This window comes from Astatotilapia calliptera, chromosome 10 (genome assembly GCF_964374335.1).
Source record: "Astatotilapia calliptera chromosome 10, fAstCal68.1, whole genome shotgun sequence".
In the NCBI taxonomy this organism is placed as follows: domain Eukaryota; kingdom Metazoa; phylum Chordata; class Actinopteri; order Cichliformes; family Cichlidae; genus Astatotilapia; species Astatotilapia calliptera.
The window spans coordinates 8,153,715-8,174,702 of NC_137431.1; the positions used below are offsets into that span (position 1 = coordinate 8,153,715).

Consider the following 20,988-nt stretch of genomic DNA (forward strand, 5'->3'; position numbering starts at 1 on the left):
GGAAACAGCTGTTCAAATCCCCACAAGGCTGCCCGCTATGTTGATTGGAACGATGGAGCGAGCCGTGGCTTCTCAGAATGGGCTCATTAGACGCAGCACGAATGACATCTTGGAGAAGCTTGCGGCTGCTGTGAGTGCTGAGACTCTGACAACATCTGACAACATCTTGGAGAGGCTCACAGCTGTCGTGAACACTCATGCTCTATGACCAAACTGGATAACATCTCGGTGTAGCTGGATAACATCGTGGAGAGGCTCACGGCTCTCCAACGGGAATGGTGAGGAACCAGTGATGGACATTAGATCGACTGTAAAATTGACATGCAGTGGTTCGCACTAAAGCAAGAACACCACCATTATTTCATGCGGCTACCATATCGGCGCCAGCTGCGGTCTCAAGGCTGGAGCTGAACATAACTAACAATTTCTCCCCTGATAACAAACTGTGTTTAGACTCTTTGTTCCAAACGCCCTTGTACGCTTATCTCCAAGGCCGAGTCGGACGGCAGGTCTGGGCCCGGCGCTGGATGAATAGCTGCAGGGCAGGATGGCTGTGTCTGGATCGGCTTACTTCTCACCCCTTACCCACCCCTGTTGCTTGTCACATGCTTCATGATGTTGTGATGTGGACATTTATGTGCTCTTTGTGCAGAGGAGTTTTTTTGTTTTCTGTTCTCATGCTGTCCCCCCATAGGAGCCCAGCATGAGTAGAGGTCTCTTTTTCCCCCTCCTCGTCTTGCCCATTGTATTGTACATTTCAGTGTTTTTCCATACTACTACCGGTCTCCGACCTGTCTCCCCATGTGATGTCTGTGTTGTGTATGTAAGGTCGGGGGGGGGGGACCCATTTCGCTGCAGGGCAACTTGCATGTGACAAATAAAGGCTTTCTTGACTTGACTTGACTAGATAATCCAGCATATTGTTAATGGCTGCAGTTTGCCAAAGTGTAAATAATACGCTAGATTGAGGCGTCCTGTCCTTTTTGACAGACAGAATAATAAACACCTTTGTCTGACTATTTTTTTCCATTTCCAGGTTAATGTGACCTCCCCGGCCAACTCAGCACCTCAGCCATCTCCAGTAGCGTCACCGACACCTGCTCAGGCTCCATCAGTGGCAGCAGCAGCACCTGTGTTGGAGCAGCACAGAGACACCGACAGCCCTGGAACTATACGTCCATTCCCATCTATCACAGAGTTCATCGAGGACCCCAGTGCCAAGCTTGGGACCCCTGAACGCATCCCTACACCACCCAAAGCCCCAATTACAGATCTCCTTAACCCTCAGGACACTAACCTCATCCGTCCCCCCAGCACTTCTCCTCTGGAGTCAGAGGTAGAGGAGGAGCATGAAAATACCCGCTTGGTGTCCATCGAGGAGTTCCTGACACAGGACCAAGACCCAGTGTACTGCAGGAGGCAACAGGTCAGCCTTGTTTTAACTGGGTTATTGCTGTTTACTACAAAATTAAATGTAACATGTACTCTAAGTGTCTGTTTATTGAATCTGATTATAGTTTAGGTATTCAGAGGTGCACCTAACTTCAGTGTAGATTATATGTCATACTTGGTGAAATCAGATTTGAAGGAATAAGGCATTTAAAGGATATTGCTCTGCCATTGCAACATTACCCACAAAGACACTCAGCAGTCAACATCTTAGCCTGAGATTCTGTTGTATTACTCAAGAAGTCGTAGGCTACAGATATTTTTTATACTCCAAACTTGTGGAGACTGAAGAAGTCACTTGGATGAGTGGCGAAACGTTTCTTCCATTGAAAACACTTTGTGCAAATGAACAGAATCAACTTTTTGAGATTTCCTTATCTGGATGATTGAGCATGCATCAAGACTCACAACTTGTAGTTTCCATAACCAACCAATAGAAAGTGTTTCATATATGCAGACTTTAAAATAAACAGGACGTGTACCTGGAGGTGACGGAGTTAAAGGTGCTAAGATGTTTTTGTGAGTGGCCAGAATATACAAGATTGGATATATGTCTATCAGACGGAGGTGGGATTGTTGTGGAGACAAGGCTGAGGTAGCTTGGACATGTGCAGAGGAGGGATAGTGGACATATTGGACAAAAGATGTTAAAGATGGAGCTGCCAGGTAGGAGAAAATGAGGAAGACCAAGATGATGTTCATGGATGTGGCTAAAGAGGACACGAAGAGGGTGGCTGGTGTGACAGAAGAGGATAGTAGGTGTAGGGTGAGATGGAGGCAGGTGATCTGTTGTGGTGAGCCCTAAAGGGAGTTGCAGAAAGTAGAAGAACAACATCAACTCTCAACATGTCAAGTTTTTTGTTTTACGCACTTATTAAGAAGCCCTAAATAATTAAAAGTTAATAAATTGGCTGCAAATTTAAGACCATATTGAACATATTGATTGATGCGTTGATGCATGGAGCCAAGGCCATATAAACACCTTCCATGCTCTAGTCTTGTATATGCAATCGTTTGCGCCCTTTCAAGCTGTGATGCATAGATATTATTTCATTCTGTGCATGATGTAATGTTTCCTCAGAGTTATGTCAGAGGGATTGTTGAACCTCCCAGTGACTACCATGCAGACAACAGCCACTCAGATCTGTCAGACATCCTGGAAGAAGAGGAAGAGGACTTTTACTCTGACCACCTCGGTGAAGTACAGGCAAGGGGATGCACAATTGGAGCTAACAGGGTAAAGAAATTATTTCGTACTATGACCGCAGCTATACACATGCTTGTTTGCAGAGATACTTTCCAAGTTCTGCTTTTTAAATGAAACATGCTTCTTTTAATTTTTCTTCCAGAGTTTAGTTCTCATTTTGAGGCCTTGTTTCTTCTGTTGGAATCATGATTGTGTCTGTGATTCTTGGTTTTTTCCTTCCTCTTTCATTTCTCTTCCTTCTTCATGGTGGCGTTCTCATCCGTTTTGTCTGCACTTGCTTTATTTTCACTGAACATTATAATGTTCCATCCTACCTTCACCGAACCAATCTTGTATGAATAAAACTGTGGCCCTTGCAGTTGTGTAAGTTGGAGGCTCCAGACAGTGATGAGGAAGTTCTTGAAAAGATCCTTAAGTTGCCTCCTTATGTCTACCCCAACAAGCAGCTGTTCAGCATCCCCGAGATGACAGAGGAGGAGGACAGCAGTCAAGAAGAGCATTTAAGTCGCCGCAGCCAGCATCAGCCACAGCTCACCCACCTCCACTCCAGAAACCCAGAACACCTCCATCCTGGCCCTCCACATCACCGTAACCCACACCCACAAATCTCCCCTCACCATCACCACCTCAACCAGGAACCCAGATCCCTAATTAAAGAGCCTTTACCCAAACACGGGGCCTTGCAGGTCAAGCCTAAGACACAGCACAGAGTACACTATGCAGAAACGGTGGACACCGTCAGTTATCCGGAAGCAGAAGACACAAGTTTATATGAGGGTCCTGCCAACAGACGGGTCTCTGCCCACTGTCCTCCTCGGCCAACCCACACTAGCAAAGACAAAACACTGCTTCGAGGGCTAGGTGACCGCCTTAGGAGGGAGGCCATGCTCAGGAGTCAGATGGCCGTTGCCGCTGCGGCCAACCCCGGTGATGGCCCTACCCCACCAAGACCCTACCCAGTCAGCAAAACAGTACGAACTATGAAGTCACCCATTAGTCCTGGGGTGGAGATTGATGTTGAGTACGGTACAGATGACAATGAGGAGCCTGTGGAATATACTCCTAGGGAGGTGGTGGTGCAGCAGATGAGCTCTGAATGGTGGGTAGAGGGGGCCCAAATGGAGCACAGCAGACCTCCTCAGCGCCGAGGGCCGAAGGCTGATCCGCTGGTAAATGTTGGTCCGCTGGTGTGCCGTCCCAGACCCATCCTCTCCTCTGTAGTTGTGCTAATCAACCCTTGAGCTCTTTAGAGGAAAACTCATAACCCTCCCACTCAATAGACTTTGCCAATACATGGCTACACACAATACATTGCTACCGAGTGGATTCAGCTAATGTTCCCCCTCTGCGTGACTGCACTCATTCCTGCTGCTTTCCTATTCTCCTGCACATTGAAACCCCATCTCTGTGTTTTAAACTAGTCCAGACTGCCTTGTCTTGCATTCGTTTACAGTCAGTGTGCTTTGGTGCGTGGGTGTGCGTCTGCTAATACTGCTGCAGTGCAAGAAAATAATATGCTTATGTTGCGTGCATGTAGAATACCCTGGAGTGTGTTATATATTAGATGTGACTCTGATCTCTGCTCCAATAAGAAACAGTTTAATAATTTTCCTCTCCTCCCATGTAGTGCTTAAACATCATACCTCATATTTCTTTTCTCTTTTTTGATTCTTGAGCAGGAGGTCAGCCAGATCCCTCCAGCTGAAGCACGTCCATCATGGAGAGGCCAAGCAGAGCTTTCCTGTAAACCCGCATGCTTGCAGGCTAGGAATCTCAAAGGTCAGAGGCCTTTTCCCCTTTCGTGTTTGTGCTTCCCCTCTTTCTCATTGCTTTCTCTTTTCTTAACCGAAAACAGTGGGTGTGAGACGGTGCTGACACACCTGTGGTTTCTGTTGGCAAACCTCCCCCTCTCTCACATGGAGGTAGTCAGATTAGCACCTTGTGTAGGAAGGAGGGGGGTGGGGTGGGGGTTTAGGGAGAAGGAGGTGCTGTAGCTGCAGTGGAGTGAAGTGAGAGAGAGAGAGGCCGCTAAGCTGAGAACCGGCTTAACCTAAAGTGGCTTGTCATGACAGGAGGAAGTGACAGACATTAAAATAGTAACCTCGATTAGCCAGCAGAGAAATGGCTCGCAGTTTGGACGTACACACCCCTCTGCTTTTCTCTTCTTTCCTCCAGATCTCGTCTCACTTGCTTCCCATTGTTGATTCAACAAGTTGCCCTTTGAGTTAGCAAACCTGGCTGTTCTGATAAATACACAGTTGACTGCACACATATATGCGCAAGTGAACACGTGCACAGATAAGAGGAAGGGCTTAGGGAGAAGTTCTGTTCTATCTACTAGAAAATCAGTGAGGATGTGAAAGTGTGCGAGTCGTCTGCCCGTGACTCTTGCCACAGATGGGCTGATTCTCTCTAATGAGATAGAGAACGCATCTCTTGAGTGCAGCTTAAAGCCTCACTACAGCTCTTCAAATTTGTCTCTTGCTGTCACATAGGCTTCAGTGGCAGTGCTTTTAATCACACTGCTGGAATCTTTTGTGCAATAGTGCGTATCTGTTGCCTGCTTTGCGTAGTTTGCACTGTATTAAAAGCACCTCTAAAATTATACTAGGACTGTTTTTTACATGTTAGGTTTGGTCTGCAAGTAAAGGTGTTGAAAGTTAAACTGGAGAGTGGGTCAGACACCTTATTCCACAGTTGGAGTTTGTGAGCGTGTGCACGTTTGTCAAATGGCTCACACAGCTTAGGATCAGTGGTTTAGCTTGATTACCTCTTTTAAGGACATGCCAGTGCTAGGCGAACGCTGCTCATGGCAACGCAGTTGGTGGGCAGTGGGGGAGGTGCAAGCTTGCAGTTCTATTTGCAGAATTCATTGCAAGCTAAGCACGGCTGCTCTGCAAACTCTGTTGTGTTGAAATAGCCAATATTATAATAGTAAGAGAGAATTGCATCTTAATACCTATAAAATAAATTGCATGGGATTAAAGGGAAATACTTCCACAAAGTAACTAATTCAGAATGAGAGTTATGTACACTGTTGGTATCATTTAATGATACAAGTGTGCGGTTGACTCCCTTGTCCCGTGGAGCGAGCTGAATTATCTGCAGCTCAACGTGACAAAGACCAAAGAATTGATTGTGGACTTTAGAAAGACCAGGAAACCTGTGACCCAGTTTCAATCCAGGGGGTCGATATGGACACTGTGGAGGATTATAAATGCCTCGTAGTACACATAGATAATAAACTGGACTGGGTTAAAAGCACCACTGCACTCTACAGGAAGGTCCAGTGTCATCTCTATTTTCTGAGCCGGCTGAAGTCTTTCAACAACTGTTTTTATGAGTCTGTTGTAGCCAGTGCCATCTAGAGAGCTTTAGCATGTCGGGGGAGCAGATTGAGGATCGCAGATGCCAACAGACTGATTGGCCATAATGTTGTGGGGATGGAGCTGGACTCCCTTAAGGTGTCGGATAGGCGGATGTTGTCCAAGATAGGAAAATTGTTCGTGCCTATGCATATCTCCCTGTACAACTACAGTAAAATAACAAAGTTTTACAGAATATATTTAATCTGTAATATTCTGGATATTTATAACTATTTGTATATATTAGAGCAATTTTCTAATCATATTTGTGTGTGTGTGTGTGTGTGTGTGTGTGTGTGTGTGTGTGTGTGTGTGTGTGTGTGTGTGTGTGTGTGTGTGTGTGTGTGTGTGTGTGTGTGTGTGTGTGTGTGTGCGCACGCGCAGGTGGTGTGGAATCACCAAAGACGAAAGGAGACAGTGACATACGCATCTTTGTGGCCCTCTTTTCATATGACCCTGCCAGTATGTCACCCAATCCTGACGCTGCTGAGGAGGAGCTTCCCTTCAGCGAAGGACAAATCATCAAAGTATGTCCACACACTGCTCAGGCCCTGATGGCTCAGCATGTTCTGATTTCACAGCATTCCTGTTTTAGACATGCAGCTCAATCTGCATGTTTGTATAGTTGCTAGGGTTGCTGTGGGTTATTCACAAGCCTTAAAGCCTTCTTTGTTATCATCCCCATTAGTTTAGGTTATGGTTACATGAGCTAACACGCTAGGGAGCATTAACCAAAAAACTGCTGGCCTGCTTGTCTTGCAACAGAGTGACAGAAATCTGCATACTGAAATAGTGGAAACCACAGATTAAAGTAATTATCACGCTGCTGAAGGTTTCATTATGTGATTATGGCTTTAATGAGGCCTGAATGTAATTCATCCTTTTAACATTGTTTGGTTTTTATCTTTATTTGCAAAGATTTGAAAATGTATTTTAAAAAGGCTGATTTTGATGTTGGTTGTGCAAATTGTAGCTCAGAGGATAATGCAGCTTGCACATTAGAGGGACATTTAATGCACCCATTTCATTCTAGAGTATTAATGTAATGCTGACCTGTATAAAATCTATATGCCATCAGTTAAAACAACTCATTTTAGTTGATACATTTCCTCCTCCTTCAGGTTTATGGAGATAAAGATGCAGATGGGTTCTATCGAGGAGAGTCAGGCGGTTGTCTGGGCTATGTGCCATGTAACATGGTGTCTGAGATCCAAGTGGAGGATGAGGAGACCCGGCAGCAGCTGCTGCAGCAGGGCTTCTTATCCACAGCAGCTTCCATAGAGAAGATAGGTATGTGACTGTGTTAGTCAGACATTTTCCCCCAACACAGCAGTATTAGTTCTGTTGTTTTGCCATTTAAAGGTGATTTGGTTGTCTGTTACTGATGATGTAAATGCTAATATTTTACTCATTATATCATCCCTGTTCATGTTTGAGTGGGAAGTGAAAATGGCAGCACAATTGTTGCAAAACTTCAATGTTTTGAAAAGTGACTTTAAAATATCCGTCATTTTCAATCCTTCTGTTGATGTCTTCATTTTCTGGAGAACATCTGACAGTTGGTTTTAAGTTGATTTAAAATTGGCCCAAAATATTGAATATGTTCTTATGTTCTTTCTGCTAATAAGGTAATAGTAACCATTGCAGGAGTCTAAAAATGAAATGGGAGGCAAAGTCTCTGTGGCAAGCAACCGAACAGAATCAAGCTAACACTTTGCTTCTGTTTCCTGCTTTGTACCCAGAGCTGTGCTGTTGCAGATGGTTTAACCTTTTCACTTCCACTTGTCACTGCTGTGTCAGCTGCTCACTGGCTCTCATGTGTTAAATAGCTCTCCACTGGCTTTTCATTGTCTACTTTATGTGGTCTGCTGCTCTCAAAAATTACATCTGTGTTTCTTTTTTTATTATTATTATTATTTGGTTTTCCTTTCTAAAACTCCATTAAGGCACTCGCACACACGCACAGCTTCCACGTCGCCCCGTTCCACCGCCGAAACCGAGACGATCCAAGAAAGGTGTGTCTCGCTGCAGATTGCTGCCCCCCGCTTCTCTCCTTTATCCTCCCTTCTGGTTTGCTTCTTTTTCTGTCTCTTTCACTTTAGATTTTGCTCTTTCAGTTTGCTGCCTGCCATTCAGCAACTGGGGCATGGGGGATTTTTAAACCAGCTACTCAAGTAATGAATTCAGACAGCTTCCTAGAATTGTGGGCAAATACTTCCATTATGAATGGAGTATCTGTCGAGTAGTTTCGTACTTTACAATTAAAGCCAAGTATTTAAAGGCTGTTTATGCTACCATCTCTCCACAGGTTAAGTGTGCAACAGCTTTTCAAAAGTTCAAAGACACATACATGAGTCCTGTCATTGGCTATGCATGTAATACACGGATATAGTAGCAGGATGTTGCCATGTGTTGCTAATTCATTAAGAACCTCAAAGAAGGTTTTTGTCTCCTGCTCCTGTGTCACAGTTGAATTACATGGTCACCTACAGATCACTTTGTTGAAACATCCATTCCCCTCTGCGCTCCACCTGTGACTTTGCGTGCTGCCTGTGTGATGACCTGCAGGATTATTTTCAGACAGTGCCTTGTGTCATTCTGTGACTCTTCCTGTACTCTTTTCCCTTCACCCCGTCTCTTCCAGTCAAGTCTGCAGACATCTGCGAGGAGAGTGTAAACTCCTCCAGTCAAGGTTTGTAGCTCTGCCCGCCTCCGTTTGCACCTGCATGATCAGGTGACTGTTTCAGTGTGCCCTGGAGGACAGCATGCCTTTACCTGCTGCTGCAGCTGGAGTTATTTTCTGTTATTTTCTATTTTCTTTTTGTTTTGTTTTTTTTAATGGTTGTAAACATGAGAACTGTATTCAGAGTTGCTGATCATGTCGCCTTCATTCATCCTTTTTAGAGTACGTTTGACTCTTGGCCTTTAAACCCATTAAAAGTAAGGAACACTAACAATAAATTCATCTTCTTTGAGTTGAAAATGCATCAAATGCAGGGGAAATCATCTGCTTGCAAGGGGCAGCCAATCAGAAGAGGGAGGGTGAAAGGAGTTAAAAGCAGCTTGTTTCAGCCAATGGTTGAACTGAGAGGCTCCACTGATTCCCAGTGTGAGAGCAACTGTGGATCATACAAAGATTAAATATCACATAATAGTTACTCTTTAACGGCTTATCATTAACCCTTAGTTATAAAGGTCAAACAGTCCCTTCTGTCCCTTCTTTTCATCTAATAACATCCATTTGTCTCCATTTTTGCTAACAGTGTTGCAGAGTAATTTACTCTCCCCGCCTCAGGATAAATATTTGCTCCAACTTATGTTTAATGGGGCAGCACAGTTCAGGCTGCCATCACCTTTTTCATGAATTACAAATGCTAACTCTCTCTGCTAATCTTCTGTTCTTGTTGTTCTGATGTGACTTTCCTTCAGCTGAGCATGATGCTGAGCGAGTCGAATGTACGTACACGATCAGTTTATTGGAAATGCCCATTTTCAGGACTCTGTACTAAAAAAAGTGTTTGTCCACCCACCCCCCTTTCTCATTGGCTGACAGATCCCAGCCAGGTGGATCCCTCAGCCACTGCAGCTGTGGGGAAGCCAGCCCCAGGAGCCCGAAGGATGGTCGCCATCTTTGATTATGACCCACGAGAGAGCTCCCCCAACACCGACATAGAGGTTAGGACTGCAGATGCTTTCTTTTTGCTTAATGGGGCTGAAATGTTTGCTGATTACCTGCTCTGTTTGTTATGCCCCTGTCCAGGCTGAGCTGACCTTCAGTGCTGGAGATATCATACATGTGTTTGGTGACATGGACGAAGATGGCTTCTTCTACGTAAGTCTGAAAATGACTAGGAGATCTGACATGACTGCAATATTATGTGGCTCTTAAAACGTTTAACTTTACTTTGCTTAAAACTTAACTTTACTGGCTGTAGCTGTACCACTTATAAAATACCTTTGTAGTAGAGAGTGCATTTCATCAAATTACCACCTTCTCTTTCAGGGTGACTTAAATGGCCACAGAGGCCTCGTCCCCTCCAACTTCCTGCAGGCCGTCCCAGATGATGCTCCTGTGCAGCCTGCACCTGAACCCAAGAAAGAGTCACAGGTAGCTTTGAAACTGTGGGCAATGGCCTGACCTACATGGTTACAAGTCACTGACATCCCAGATTTCTGTGTTTCTTTTTGTTATCACTCACAAGTATGTCTAATTTCTGGTTGTTGAGTTTGTTGTTTCTTTAAACCTGTTTTGTTTCATTAATTCTGCTCTGTCACATTTCTTTCATCTCACTGTTTCCTGCATGGCCTTTTCCAGAAGCAAAAACGTTCTGTACACTTTGAGACTTGATCGTAAGTGTTTCTAGGCGATCAACGCTCTCGCTGTCTGTTTACTTCCTCCTTAAAACCTTCTCAACCCGTAGCTGTACACTGCTTCTGTGATCCTGCCCCTAAATGTGAACCACAGGATGAGTTGAAATCTTTCTTCCTCTGTGTCTCCCTGTTACTGTTTCCTTTATCAAATATTAATTCTAATAGAAGAAATGATGAGCCCATGTTGTGTAAATGAACTTCAACAGTGTTTTGCTTTGCTGCTTTTTAAACTCTTGATTTCCTTTTTTCCTAGGATGCTTGGACGTCTTCCACAGAGCCACAGGAATCTGGGCCATCAACACTAGAAGAATCTTTGCCCCCTCAAACTGAACCTGCTTGCCCCGCCATGACAGAGCACACAGATCTACAACCCCAATTGGCACCCACTGCAAGCCCCACGTTAGACCTGGACCCTGCTCTGGGCCCAGCTGTAGTGAAGGCCTCAGACCCCCGTCCTGTGGACAGCCCTGCACAGGCCGAATCTTCTGTGCAAGGAAAGAAGAAAAAAGGTTTTTTCTCCAAAGGCAAGAAGCTGTTCAAAAAGCTGGGATCCAGCAAGAAAGAATGACAAACTTTGGACATCTGACACACAACACTTGTGTCACATTAAAAGCACTTTTTCTGTAACTGTAATTCTCAGTTGGTAGTCGGTGCAGTTAGCAGCTATCAGATCTAATAATTGATGCTTTAACTGTCAGTAGTTCTACATTTGCCTTAGAGCACTGGTAGACCAGCTGTTAAATATAGAATACCCTAAAACACCCAACGGCATCACAAGAGCATGTATAGATGCATGTTGAAGTGAGCAATTACTTCCTAATAATCTGAGCATTTGCAAAATTTCAACTCATTGGAGGCTTTAAAGCAGTTTGAATCTCCTTTAGGACTGACTTTATTTAGAACAGTCAATACGGAACAGAGAAGACGTCATCCCAACTCAGAGACAGCTAATGAAGTGTTAGCTTTAATGCTCGTGTACTGGTGCCACTTTATTTATTATTTGAAACAAACAGACAGAGGCAGCACGCCGTCTCTTCCTCTGTGTCATTATTAAGAATGCACTATCTATCCTGAATGGATGCTTCTCTCTGTGTTTCTTGTCTTTAAGAGTATTTATACATTACTTTGTACAGAACATGATATTTATTTGTATCGGATTCCTGCCCTAACAGTGGTCACACCGCATGAAGTGGCATCGGGGCGTAAAATTAGAGGTTTAGAGCTGTCAGAGACAGCAAGGATCCACTTTGGTATGTGTAGTTTAGAGCTAAGACATCGTGGCGTTTGTGGTTAACAGTCCTGACTGTTTGTTGGCGTTCAATGTAAAGAATGTGAAGGGTTCTCCTTCTTTGGCATGTGTGTGTGTGTGTGTGTGGATGAAGCCACACAATCACTGGTGAGACTGAAAACAGTTGCCTTTCTCAGACATTAATACAGGAACTCTTGATGGCTGTGTCAACAGTCATAACTGACCTAACTGTTACTTGTTTGCCATCTGTGTGTGAGTGTTAGTGTGCAGAAATGAGCAGTAGCCAACAGAGCTGCAACTGAATGAAGTATTTGTTGATTAATCGGTCAGTCATTTAGTTTAAAACCAGGGGGATGCCCGTTAGATCCCTGCAGCTCAGTGCGACTCCAAAAGAAGAGAAGAAGAGTCAGTGATTATGTTTGAGAAGCTAAACTAGAATAAACTCATGTGTGACCCCTTTCAGCCCACTTCCTGCTTTGTGTCTGTGGGACTAACCTGTATATGAGGAGGCAGGTGCTTGAAAAATAATTAGATTTTGAACTTTATTTCCCTGTATTTGGGGGTTGAGCCATCATGCCATGCATGGTGGCTCAACTGGGTTTTGACACAAACATCTTCAACATCTCTCAGTGTGAAAACGTCATGATTAATCAACAATTGCTTTACTGTTGCAGCTCTGCTTAATCTGTAGTCCCAAATGAAAACTGTGAAAATATTGTAGCTGGTCATAGATACTGAGCAGTGTTAGCCTGTGGGGTGTGGTGATGTTTGAATGTGGCACACAGAGCAGCACTTTCTTAGAACAGCGTTTAAAATGAGCAGTTTTCAGTCATTGCTGTGGTGGTTAGCTGCACTACTGTAATGTGATAGACTCTGCAATAAGTTGTTGATGTGTGTTTAGTTTTGCCTCCTCGTGTAAATGCAGTCACATAACTGTAGTCAATTTGAATGGTGTTACGTGATCCCTCTTCAGCCCACACGGCGTTTTTCTGTTCGCACATTTGCATCACAATACTGTCAAAGTTTCTTCAAAAAGTAGAGCTTGAGCAATGGCGGCTCTTGCGTTTGACTGCAGGGGAACAAACACAGAGCCGTGCTGACACACACACACACACACACACAGGGCTGTTAGGTAGCTTCTCAGGTTTTCACACCTTTCCTTTTCCATGCTGAGCGTGTGGTTGTTGAAAAAGCAACAGGAGATGCCAAAATGTTCGGTGCTTTCCCTGGTTTACTAGCGCTGGCTTGAAGGCCCGTGTGGCAGGTGGAGTGAAGGCTCAAGCTGGAGGCACGTTATTTATTTTCTTTTTCTTTTCTTTAATGTGATGAATGTTTGAATTTTGTCAGTGTTAAAATAAAGGGAGCGTGATGATGCCAAGAATTAAAAAAAAAAAAAAAAGAAGACAGGGGCTGGATTGACACTTTAGATGTGAAGTAGCCGGGACAGAGGCAAGAGCGAGGCTGTACTGTCTGACTTCTTCATGTGTTTCTTTTTTTTTTTAAGAATCAAAACAAGGGCGGATGCTTAACAGTTGCCGAAATGTACAGCAACCATTTGTACTTGTGTTGGATTTGACGGCCTTTAATGCACAATTATTTCTCTACCTGCTGAGTAGTAACATAGGCATCCCCCTCCCCCTCCATATGTTGTAGGACCCCTGTAGGCAGTATTTTAGCTCAGCTGATCATATTTAGCCTTACACGAAGACCTTGTTTAGTCTTAATCTGTTGTTTACAGGATGTTTATTGATTGCATGCATACTAATGTTATACCCATGTTTGGCCTTATTTATGTTGCTGTCACATTCTCCGTCTTTGCGGGCTCCCTTTTGAATTGTAGATGGTGGATGCAGCGGGAGATGGAGCTATAGGAGCTGTCTGTATGTACTGAACAGTGTTGGGACTATTTTCATACAATGCAGATTTTTTTTTGTAATCTTTCCTGAGCTGCATTTATTCATTCATTCATTTGTTTGAAACCAGTGTAAGATTTACCTTTTTATATTATATATAAATATATATATAAATGTTTTTATTACCCATTTTTGGAAGCTCGTGTGTAAATATTTTTTGTTAATATTGTTTTTCAGATTTTTTTTTCTTATGCATGCCCAGGCAGTGTTGATGGAGGAACGGTGTATGAAAATGTTAGAACTAAAAGGATTAAAATTGTGACGGTTTCTTTCAATATGGATCTTTTTACAGCAATAAATTATGTATATTTTCACAGAAAACACCTGTGTGTGTCATGTGTGGTAATTTGAAAAAGAAGCTGAAACACAAGGTCCCGATTTTTGAATGTTTATCTTTATTTCATATCAGCAGATCATACATTGCACTTGTGATAGGTGAAACAGATGAGATCTAAAGCGGAAAAAGAGTTGCAAGCTTTGCTCTGTGCCGCACGCTGCCCATGTGAACAAACTGCTGCAACACTCTGGGCAGAGCGTGGCCGTGCGAGACAAAGCAGCTTCCTCTTTTGCAACTTCCTGCGCGGGGCGCCATGTCGGGCCTCTGCTCTCCCTGAAGCCAACAGTACACTCATCCATAAAGTAGGAAACACTACACTGTGGCGAGGAGTTTAGTAGTGCTTTCTACTTTATGGATGACTGCACTGTACATCCACCGCTCCTCTTCCGTCTTCTGTCTTCTCCCACTTCTCTGTTCTTTGTGCACCTGCTCTGGCAGCTGCACACATACACACTAACACACACCAACCACCCCTCCCTTCCCCTCCCCCGCCCCTTGACAGATAGACTGACCTGAAACCTCTGTGCTTAACAGCTCAGCAGGCTTGCTCATGCTCAACCAGAAAAAGCACACTTCCTGATTCCTCTTGAAACACTTGCGTGCCTTCTGTTTCCACGCAATTATTTCAAATTCATCAGATGTCTGGTTACATTTCTGAAGAACATAAACTAAAAAAATGTAAAAAAAAAAAAAAAAACACAAAAAAAAACCCTGTGAGGCAAAAATTTGTTCTTTTTGTTTTGTTTTTGGAGCAAACTGCCAGAGGAAGCGCTATCTTGAGGAAGCCATTTTAGCAGCCATGAGTAAGCTTTTCTGTCTGAGCTGTTCTCTTCGATCAGGAGGCGTTTAAAATAAGTCCACCAATAACACACGACAGCTCTGATCACATTGAAATGGGACCGGACAGAAAGATCCGAAAGACACGTTTAAGAATTTCAATCATAGTCTCAAAGAAAAACTTTGCAAAACCTTTAAGTTTTAAATACAAATGTGTTTCCTCAGTAATCTAAGCCAACCTCTGAACAGAGGCTGCTTGCCTAGAAGTCAAATCAAAGAAGTACAGAATGAACAAAATAAAAACTGTAAATTTTGGTTTGCTTTCCACATCTGACACACAAAAATCATTTACAAAAAAAAAAGATTTCAAACATAAACAATTCAAACAGTTCTAGCATTAATCAAAGCATGTCAACCATTAACACTTTACCTCGACCTTTCCTTTTTTGTTTTGTTTCCTGTCTCTCTGTTCTGAACGCTGATTGTCCTGTGGCCCCACAGGTGTCTTCTGCCTGTCTGAGGAGGGGATGATGAAGAAGAAGAAGAAGTCGTCTCCTTTTGAACCCTCCACAGTCACGTGATGTAACCACAGGAAGAGGTTTAACAGTCACAGGCGCTCTCTTTCTCTTCTTCCGTCTTAACTCTGCCTACTGCAGATGCCTTTTTAAAAAAAAGCCGACAGCAGTTGGACAATGAGCCCACCGTGACATGAGCAACACACACTACACCGTCCCTGGTTGCTTTTAACAAATATGTTTCTCTTAATCCACATCGAGCTGGGAAACGAGGTCAAATTAAAGCATAACGAGGTTATAATGTCTGCAGTGTCAACTTTTACTGGTTCAGCTCACATTCATGTATCACAGTGATGGTTCACTTCCACGGCTTGTGTATGTCATTCTACGTGTTGCACAGTGTGGCAGTTAGGATTTCTCCATAAATGAGATCTATGAGCAGCCAGAGGTGCAGTAAGGTTTGGTGGAGCATTTCCTGTGAGAAGATGGTGTCGGTGATAATCTTAACTAGAGCGGAGAGCTGCTGTAGTTCTTACTGTTAGTCAGTTCAACACCGCAGCCATCGTTGCTCGCATTCTTCTGCACACATCTTAGGAAATGTAATGTGAAATAGGAAGGTGACAAAATCCACAGTCTTTACTTTCGAATGTATTTTTACACGAGGGGAGAATGCTGGGTTTTTGGGTTCTGATGTCAGCAACCATATGAGCATGGAAGTGCTGCTTTAAGGCAAACTTGTTGAAATGTTTAAAAAAAAAAAAAAAAGAAGTCAGCTGCGACCGCCATTAAAAAGAAAAAAAAAGGCACACTGAGTGACATTTTCATCAATGTGCTTACATTCTGTTGGGTTTTTAAAAGTGAAAGGCTACAAGTTTCAATTCCCCCTGAATGTAAATGTCCAACTGTAACTGTTTGGTTTCTCATAATTCAAACCCTGAAGGGCATCTGGGTGAACCCTGAAGTGTGACAGCTATGGCACATCGCTACCAACTTCAGCTTTCTGGACTATAATCTTTAATCTACACTACCTTCCAAAAGGAAGCCATTCACCTTCCTACTGCACTCCCTGTATTTGGCAGCACAAATTCACAAATTTTACATACATAACATAAAGAATCCTAAAGAATAAGATTAGTAAACTACCCAAAATGAACATCACAGCTTTAAAACCTTGAATATCACTGCATCTGTGATCTAACAATCATTCAGGAAATGTCTCCACCTATTTGTTTACATTTTATACCCGTATCAATAACTACATCTTTCTGATCAAACTCTGTTGCTTACATTTTTGCAGTGGGCGACACATTTTATTAATTCAGCGTTTTAATGCTTTATTTTTTCATTAAACTTCTTTTTTGTTTTATTTTCTGAGCTTTCTTTGGTAACTTACAGTCATTTTATGCTTAACTATTTCATCACGTGGGATCCAGACTCATGTGAAGGGACTGAACTGTGCTCTGGCCTGTAAGCCTCCCTATGTAAGCTGTGTATAAGAGCAGATGAAGTTCTTACTTAAGCTATTATTAAATGTTTGAGTACTGCCCATAAATAATAAGATGTATACAATAACATGCCACAAGACTCACAGAAACATTTGGGATATATATTTCCTAGCCTCTACATTATTTTCACTTCTCTTCTAGGTTTCTAAAATCTGCTCTTATGGTCACTGTGTTGTTGTTAGCATATGCACAGGGCTAAATGTTTGGTTATATGTTAATGTTGGATGGGTTTGTGTGATTGTGATTGTGTGGTTTTTAAAATGACAAAGTACTTGGATTCTTCTTAAAAGGGTCTTAAAATGCTCATGTGGAGCTCTGTGTTTTCATTCGGGGCCTTTGGGGCCGGCTTTACACAACTTGGAAGTTCAACAAAGCGCTTGTTGATCTGATGTTGGCGCCGCCCGAGCTCACCCACTGTGTGAATCCGGTCATTTTAGTTTCTGTCTCTTAAAGATCTCACCTGGCCTAAAAGCTTGCTTTGCTCTGATTAGTCAACGTCCAGAAGCCTGCAGAGGGGCCGCACCCATTGCTTGTGAGCTGGTAGTGTGGGGGATGTTAAACAGAAATATAAGGTACAAAAGGTTAGTTAGAACTGTACTGATCAAAGCAGACAGGAAAGGTGTGTTAGATCCTCTTACAAAAAAAATCAATAAATAATTAGAACTAAAAACTCATGCATTCTGCTTTAATAAAATACTAAAACTAGGAATAGAAATGGATAAATGAATGCTTTTTAAGAATAACTTTAGTGTTGGAGACGGTTGAACTTTGAAATGCGTTAGATTTGTCTCGCTGTTTCCCAACCAAGGGCTCAAGCCCCTTCAAAAGATCAAGGCATAAATTGTTTTGTTTTTTTAGTTTTTTTAGTTTTTTAAAGGGCTTGTGAAATTACTTTTAAGAAAGAATAGAAGAAAAACAAAGCTCAGTCACATGTGTTTCATCATTTTTGGAACACTGTCCTGGTTTGGTGAACTTTTTCTAGCTTGTCTGACCTTTTGGGTCAGTGAGCGTGGAACAGTTCGACAGAAAGCGTGCGAGTCCTCGGACACCTAAGTCCATGTGAGTGTTGTCCGCTACAGACACAACAAAGACATAAGAGATAAGATGACATAAAAACCACAACAGTTGCACCTGATACAGCAGAAAGAAGACTCTCAGGAGCAACCAAGAACTTTGATCTGCTCCTGAAAAGAGCTACAGCTCCCTGACTATGTATTTCAGTTTATATAATGCCAATTTACAACAGCCACCTCAAGGCATCTCATGTTAGGGTAAAGGTGTGCTAGCAGCGTGCTAGCACACTGCTAGCACTCACTCGCATATGTCATTGAGGAAATGGCCCAAACACTGTGAGGAATATTCTAACACTGGGGCCTTCCCCCCCACACTGGCTCTTACGATAGACCTTATCTGGACCGGCAGCCATTTCCCCTCCCTGCCAGCACTCGCCAAGCTCCCCCTGGGCTACAGCCTGGGTGTCGACACCACAGAGCCACCCTGATCCCTCGCTGACCTGCAAGCTCCACACAGGCCTGAACCTGAAATATTAAGCCAGCTATTTGTAACTTTTTTGACTTGTGGCTCTTAACACCAAAAAACTGTGTCTGGCTGTGGCCCCAACAGAGATGGATTTCTCCTCTGACCTTTCACATGGTGCCATTTAACCCTCACTCAGGTTCATTCTTTTACCTCCATTCATTTTGTCTTTGTTTAGCATCTTAACCCACATGCAATTTTTCTTAGCACAAACCTAACGTTAATTCTGATTTCATAAGCTTCAGCTAAGAGTAACACTGCTCAAAGTAAATGAAAAGGAAAACTGCAATAAAAATGCGTTCAAAAATTTACTGAAACCAATATTGGGATAGGAATAGCTTGATTTACCTAAAAATCAAACTGTGTATCCAAAAGACTACAAGAGAAATTCTAAAAAGGAAATCTATAACACATATATGCAAAGATGTTTTATTCCAGTTTGCTTTGGAAATAATTCACAGTTCCTAGCTTATATCAACATACTGTATGAATAAAGCTATGTTGCTACCTGATGAATAAAAATACCAAAAAGGAAACATTTTGTTAAATTAGAAAAGAAAAACATCTGTCCTCACATTCATTAGGTGACACTTGAAATACACATGAAGTATACCAAGTGTACAAGTGAATAACACAAAATAATACAAAAGTTACTTTATGAAGTTCCACAGTGGAGCCTAAAACATCAATGCAGCTGTCTCAGGGCAAAAAACAGGCATAAAGATTAAGATTCAGGCAAAACATTTGCAGCCTGAAGTACAGTGAAGATAAAAACAAAGTTAACCGTCTATTAATCCTAGCTTTTATAAACAAGAACATATTAAACACATTATTTAGTCCTTGGCAGGTCTTATTATTAGGACTGGGATTGGACTGGACTTTGACTGTGTCGTAGCAACAGCTTGATTCTTTTCTATTTCAGCTCTCCTTGTTTAGATTTGCTGCTGTGCTTGGCATCATTGTCCTGTTGCATGACTCACTTTCAGCCCAGCTTAAGTTGTCGGACAGTTGTCTTCATATTTGAACTCTGATATACAGAGGACGTTATTGTCAACTCAATGACGGCAAGGTGCGTGGGTCTCATGGCTGCAAAACACGACCCCTCCGCTGCCATGCTTGACAGCTGCTATGAGATGTTCGTGCTGACAGGTTGTGTTTAGCATAACCCTAAACACAACCCTTTTCTCCAAACATCGCACTTTGAATTATAGCCAGACAACTGTACTTTGGTCTTCTCCGTACAAAGGATTTTATTCAGGAAGTCTTGTGGTTTGTTCAGATCCAACTTTGCAACCCTAAGCCGTGCCCATGCTGCCATGTTCTTCTTTAGAGAGAAGAGGCTTTCTTCTAACAACCCTTCCAAACAACCCGTGCTTGTTCAGTTTATTTCTAATTGTACCTTCATGGATTTTAACATCTAAAATGCTAGCTGAGGGCTCTAGGGTGTCAGATGTAGCTCTTGGTTTATTTGCAGTTTCTCTAAACATTGCATTGTCTGACCTTGGGGTGAGATTTCAGGGATATCCATACTCGGGAAGATGGGTATTTGTCTTAAATGTTTTCCACTTGTGAACAATCTTTCCCACTGCAGAATGATGGATTTCAAATTGTTTACAAAGGTCTTATGAGTCTTCCCAAACTGATGGGCAGAAACAGGTATTCTTTAAGATCATTGCTAATATCAAACCGCCAAATCCTTTGCTTTTACAGAGGTGCACATTTGAATTTCATTATATTTTATTTATTTTTTGAGTCCAGTGTGAACATTTGGGAAAGACAAAAGGAAGGAGTCTCATGCCAAACTTCTATCTCTCTCTCTCTTGTCGAATGTAAGTCATGGAACAAGGCACAAATAGCGACATAAATAAGAACTTTCAAATGTAGTCTACAAAATGACAAAACAGGTGAATGTACAACGTTGAACATAACTTTAGGGTTTGTAATAAATCTCAGTGCTCCAAAATAAACAGTATCTAGAATATGTAAGCATTGTGAAGAAGACTACTGAGATAAAAGTGGAAACATCAAGTCTCTGGTTTTTCCTCAGAGGACAGAGAAGTCTCAATTCTAAAGTAAAAACCCAGTTTCACTGTAAGGTTTTTACCAGATGTACACTGTCATCTAATTCCTGTGTACTTTCAGAGCTGTACACAGGAATTTCTGTAGTAATATATGAAAGGTTCAGTGTTTTTGAGTTTGCATTTGAGAACATCATCAGTTTAGTTTTGTCAGCATATAAACCAGTTCTAAATCACACAAGTAGATTTAGCAGACAGAGAAGATGTTGGGAGTAGAGTAGTACATCATCATATCATCAGCGAAAAAATTAGAGGTTTTTTTTTATTATGTCTAAAGCCATTTTCATAATAAACAGCAGCAGTCTTAGAATGGACCCCTGATAAATAACTTTGAAATCATCCAACAGTTTTATATTTGTTTTCTACAGCCCTGCACTGACAAGTCTTTGCTTTAAGATGAAGCAAATGGAAATGGAACAAAGCCTGCAAGGTAGTTCAGGCAGTACATGAGCAACATTGCTTCTTCCAAGCTGCCCTCACTTGATATGCAAATACATCTTCTGATTTGGCAGTCTTCTTGAGTTGTAAAGTCTTGTGAATGCAGGGCCCAAACACCAAACTCTAACTAAATTCTGCTCCTGAAATCAAAGATTTTAAATGTGAGGTATCTGAACTACTCACAGACATGGCAGTTAGTTAGCAGTTGACAGCGTCTTCACTTTCAGATGCTACACAGAAAAGTCCAC

At 42.4% G+C, this 20,988-nt stretch overlaps 1 protein-coding gene across 22 annotated transcripts in view; it reads left to right on the plus strand.

Moving 5' to 3' along the window:
• Window positions 1-14,188, plus strand: part of tspoap1 (TSPO associated protein 1) — a 77,867-nt gene extending 63,679 nt beyond the window's left edge. For 8 of the 22 annotated variants that reach the window (XM_080307443.1, XM_080307445.1, XM_080307454.1 and 5 more), the window contains 13 exons: window positions 1,037-1,426; window positions 2,531-2,686; window positions 3,016-3,825; window positions 4,333-4,435; window positions 6,406-6,548; window positions 7,143-7,311; window positions 7,968-8,036; window positions 8,666-8,713; window positions 9,451-9,477; window positions 9,575-9,696; window positions 9,782-9,853; window positions 10,025-10,129; window positions 10,646-14,188. In XM_080307443.1, coding sequence (XP_080163569.1) covers window positions 1,037-1,426; window positions 2,531-2,686; window positions 3,016-3,825; window positions 4,333-4,435; window positions 6,406-6,548; window positions 7,143-7,311; window positions 7,968-8,036; window positions 8,666-8,713; window positions 9,451-9,477; window positions 9,575-9,696; window positions 9,782-9,853; window positions 10,025-10,129; window positions 10,646-10,960 — 2,529 coding nt within the window. In that variant the 3' untranslated portion in view covers window positions 10,961-14,188. Of the gene's footprint in view, window positions 1-1,036; window positions 1,427-2,530; window positions 2,687-3,015; window positions 3,826-4,332; window positions 4,436-6,405; window positions 6,549-7,142; window positions 7,312-7,967; window positions 8,037-8,665; window positions 8,714-9,450; window positions 9,478-9,574; window positions 9,697-9,781; window positions 9,854-10,024; window positions 10,130-10,336; window positions 10,372-10,645 lie in introns of all 22 variants that reach the window. The other 14 variants (XM_080307457.1, XM_080307451.1, XM_080307452.1 and 11 more) reach the window with 14 other exon arrangements.
• Window positions 14,189-20,988: the final 6,800 nt, after the last annotated feature.